The sequence below is a fragment of the Rhinolophus hipposideros genome (genome assembly GCF_964194185.1).
Source record: "Rhinolophus hipposideros genome assembly, chromosome: 16".
NCBI lineage: Eukaryota > Metazoa > Chordata > Mammalia > Chiroptera > Rhinolophidae > Rhinolophus > Rhinolophus hipposideros.
Window position 1 is genome coordinate 56,794,273 of NC_138062.1, and position 4,757 is coordinate 56,799,029.

Sequence of the window (4,757 nt, forward strand, 5' to 3'; positions counted from 1 at the left end):
AGGGGCCCATCAGGAGCTAGAGGGGATTTCCCTGCACTGGAAGAACTCAAGTGCCCCCCCCTTTGCCGGAACCTCCCCACAGCGGGGCGGGGAGTGTCCTTGGCAAGTTGTTACTGGCCCAAGTCCTAAGGCTGCGGGCTGAACTTCATTTCCTGAGTGAGCTCCGCGCGCCTTTGGGCTGCTCTGTGGGCTCGCAGCTAATGCCGCGCTAGCTGGAGAAAGCTCGAGAGATGGCGGAGGAAGGCTCCTGCACCTACGTGACGCGCCGCCTGCCCTGGCCCTGCATCCTGCGCGCTGTGTTTGTGCTGCTTCTCATTGCCACGGGGATATACAGCATCTTCTGCAGCCAGCAACTCGCACAGCAACACCGGCTCGAGTCACCTGCGGTAAATCAAGAAGGGACGATAAGAGAAAGGCACATCTGTCGCCTGCTGGGGAGCGTGGGGACCTCCGGAGGGGGCCTGGCCGGGCGGGGGGTGCGGAGGGGAGGGGGGCCACGAGGGACAGAATCGGAGGCAGAGGGCCCAGCTGGAGCGCAGACTGACTAACCAAAAAAACTGAAATAAAATAAAAAGACAAAACCAGAATGATTGATAAAAAGTCAGCCAGGAGGAGAGATCCGGTTGGGAAGGGACAGCAAGAGATAGAGCCTGGAGCAGGGAGTGGGGGCAGAGACAAGGCTGCCCTGGGGTTCAGGACTGGGGGACAGTCCTGCCCAGGAGGTAAATCCCTGATGGGGATCCCAGGGTGGGCGGCTGCCTCTGGGAAAGCTGCGTGGACGCGCACCGACGGCGGATGACTCGCCTTTGGTGTTCCCCCGGCAGGCTGACTCAGAGGCTGCCAGTGCTTCCCAGAGCTGGGAGGGGGGTGCAGGGGCGCCCAGGACAGGAGCCGCGTCGCTGCGCACGGGACACCCACCACAGGGAACGTCTCGGGGCGCGCGGGGGGCCTTACTGAGAGAGACACGCGCACATGCCTCCTCCCCGCGTTATGTCCAGGAAACTTTAAGTTCTTTTAAGGTTTTTTCTCATGCTCCATGCTGGTTCAAACATACTTCCTCTTTTAAGAGGTTATGCTTAAAAAAAGACATACCCAAGTCAGCCCCTTGCGATGAAGGTGCATAGGAGAGTGGGCAGAAGAAAGAACTCTGATTGCCCTATTTTCTCTTTTCTTCCAGTGGGACATAGCTGAGCTCCAGCTGAACCACACAGGTGATGCAAAAGGCGGGGCTGGGGGGGGGCGGGGGGCTGGTGCTGCGAGGGAGAGAAAGAGTGACAAGTGAGAGAAAGAGAGAGGAAGGGCGGGAGACAGAGAGAGGAAGAGAAAGGAGAAATAAACAAAGAGAAAGGGAGAGAAAGAAAGAGAAATAGAGGGAGAAAATAGAGAAAAAGAGGGAGAGAAAGAGAGAGATTGAGGCAGTGTGTTTCTGGGTGTGCTAACTTGCTCTTTCTCTCAGTCCTTCTCATTTGATCTTCTGCCTTGGGAGAACCAGAAACAACTGAAGCCACACTAATAACAATTGCTATCATTCCTTCATTTGTTCCACAAATATTAGTTGAGCATCTACTGTGAGCCAGGCACCACTATGCTGCCACAGTGGAAAAGAGAACAGACAAAAAGCCCTGCCCTCTCATTTTCCTTCTACTGCGGGGGCAATAAATAAAGAAGCAGGAAAAATATGTAGCATGCCAAGTAGAATAAAGTGCATATAGTATATTTTGGAGCAAAATGAAGCAAGGGAGGGGGACCCGCATGCCAGCCTGAGTTTGCAGTCAAAAGTGAAGTTCTTAGGGAAGACGCCTTCCCTGAGAAGGTGGTGTCGGCAAAGATGTGAGTCATCCAGCCGTCCCCCCCACCCATCCTCTCTGTCATCCTCGTCCTTTCATCCTCTGAGTTTTGAGAGCTCTGTGCTTTCCATTTCATAGTGCAGGAACCCCTGTTCTTCTTTCCTTCTCTGCACTTACTGTCCAGGCTATTACAACAGCATACCACAGACTGGTTGGCTTACAAAGAACATATGTTTAATCTCACCGTGTGCTCCCTCACCTGGTGGACTCTGGAGTCTCTCTCTCTCTACCTGTCTCTCCCAACTGGGATATAATTGACACATAACATATAGTTTCAGGCGTACAACATCATGATTCAATATTTGTATATATTGTGAAAGGCTCACCACAGTCAAGTCTAGTTAATATCCATCACCTCATATAGTTACCATTTTTTTTCTTGTGGTGAGAACTTTGAAGATATACTCTTAGCCACTATCAAATATACAGTACAGTATTATTATTTCATAATATGTATATAATTGCCATGATGTACGTCACATCACCAGGACTTACTTATTTTATAACTGGAGGCTTGTACCTTTTGGTCCCATTCACCCATTTTGCTTCCCTCACCCCCAGCCCTCACCTCTGGCAACCACCAATCTGTTCTCAGCATCTAGGAGTTTGCTGGGTTTCTGTTTGTTTTTAGATTCTACATATAAATGAGGTCATAGGTACTTGTCTTTCTCTGTCTTTTTTTACCAAGCATAACACCCTCAAGGTCTATCCACGTTGTATCAAGCAGCAGGACTTTCTTTTATGGCAGAATAATGTTCCATTGTATTTAGATATACAGCTTCTTTATCCATTCGTCCATTGATAGACATGGGGTCTCTTTTATAAGGGCACTAATCCCATTCGTGAGAGTGCCACTCTCGTGACCTAATCACCGGCCACCTCCTCAGACCCCACCTCCTAAACCCACCTCCAGGGTCAGGTTTCAACATAAACATTTTGGACTGTCAGTCTGTAGCACTCAGCCTCCTTAAACCTCCATCCTTCCACCCCACCCCCACCCTTTGCTTCCAGGACCTCGCATGGACCCCAGGCTGCACTGGCAAGGGGGCCCAGAACTGGGTCGGTCCTTCCTGCGTGGACCACAGCTGGACAAAGGGCAGCTGCTTGTCCAGCGTGATGGCATCTATAGGCTGCACATCCAGGTGACACTAACCAACTGCTCCTCCTCCATGAAGAACAGCATGTCGCCCAGGGCCACCCTGGCTGTGGGCATCTGCTCCCCCGCCACCCGGAGCGTTAGCCTGCTGAGACTCAACTTCTACCTCAGTTGCACTGTCACCTCTCAGCGCCTGACGCCTTTGGCCCATGGGGACACTCTCTGCACTAACCTCACTCTGCCACTGCTGCCGTCCCAAAATGCTGATGAGACGTTTTTTGGGATTCAATGGGTGCACCCCTAAGGTTTGCACTTTTTGTCCCAGATTTGTTGGGACACAGTCTTCTTTTTTTCCGTTTTCTTTTAAAATTATTTCTTTAAAGATTTTTATTATATGAATTATAATAAAAATATTATATATTTGATTGTATGGCTCTTTCCTTCTTTAGAATTAACTCTAGACTGTCAGTATGCAAATGACAAAGAAGGCACCCTGTCACTCAGGGGGCAAGCCCAGACATGCCTGGGCTTTCTTCAGATTGAGATGTTATCTGGGCTTTCAGGTTCAAATATAGGCTGAAAATACCCGCAGAAAACATGCACATCGCTTCCTCACATGCACACATTTATGAGGTCCTGAGAGGGCCACAGTTTGATGCTTGCCTAATGTCAGTTTTTACTGGGTTTTGGGAGGAAATTGCGGAGAGTTGTTTTGAACAAAAAGTTATTGCAGGAGAACAAAAGTGGCAGCTTTCAATTGGCAACAGGTGGTAGCCAGTCTTGTTTTTAATGAGCTATGAGAGAATCGTCTTTTTCCCTCTAATGATGTAAACTAAGATGAGAGGTATTTTCCAATTTCCCCCTCCTTATCGAGAGCCTTTCTCTGAAAACATCACTGATCAGTGTCTGGTTATTTACTTAGCAATGAGTTTTCTTTTTTTTCCTCCCTGGTCTGTCTGTGTCCCTCAGAGCCATGAAGAACCTTTCCTGAGAGTCATGTCCCACAGGGGGGGGATGACTGGAAACCATAGCGGTCATATTTGTGCAACAAGAAAGGTAGAATAAGGGGTTCTTGGGCATTTTCGACTTTCAAGTTCACATTCCACCTAGGTGTAAGCATTGGAAATCATCTCAAATCACTGGGCTATTGATGTAGGAACATTTTCCTGTGATTCCCCAAATGATGAAGGTGATGTTAGATCTGCTAGCAGTTTCTGACTGTGGGCCGGGATTGTGTCTCGTGAAGCCGAAGAATGGAAACACGGATCGGGGAGAGGCAAAAACTTTTAAAAAGAGGATAGTTTATTAGAGGCAGGAGAAGAGGTTGCAGCTTCCGAGGGGAGGGGGTCCAGAATGGGGGGGTGCCGGTGACTGAGACAAAAGCTCTTTTATACCTTTCCTTACCTGCCTGGGGAAGGGGAGCTGTTTAGAGAAGGGAACTGTTTGAAGAAGGGAACTGGCGCCTTCTAATGAAATCCGTCTACCAGGTTTGTTCTGCTTGCCCATCCTAAAGGAATTAGCAAAGTAACCCACTCTTATCTATCAGATCTGCTCCATTTGTCAGGCCAAAAGGAATTTTATGATTAACCTCAAAGCCTTGTTACATTATGTCCTGAAGCGAAGGAGTGATTTCAAAACTTGGACTTTCAGGATATGGCTGTCTTTGTTTATTCCACCATGGACTTCCCTGTCTACCTAGGGACATGCTAACTCTCCTGTATCACTATCATCACTCTATTTTTTTGCAGCATGTCTGCAGAGACACGATAGGTAACAGATACAAAATTTAAAATCAATGGTGCAAAATAAAATTA

The 4,757-nt window shown here is 48.6% G+C and overlaps 1 protein-coding gene across 1 annotated transcript; it reads left to right on the forward strand.

Moving 5' to 3' along the window:
* Window positions 1-230: 230 nt before the first annotated feature.
* CD70 (CD70 molecule) lies at window positions 231-3,247 on the forward strand (the record flags this gene model as incomplete). Its single annotated transcript, XM_081076245.1, has 3 exons — window positions 231-386; window positions 1,178-1,211; window positions 2,859-3,247. The coding sequence occupies 3 exons, from the start codon at window positions 231-233 to the stop codon at window positions 3,245-3,247; spliced, it is 579 nt and encodes a 192-aa protein (XP_080932371.1).
* Window positions 3,248-4,757: the final 1,510 nt, after the last annotated feature.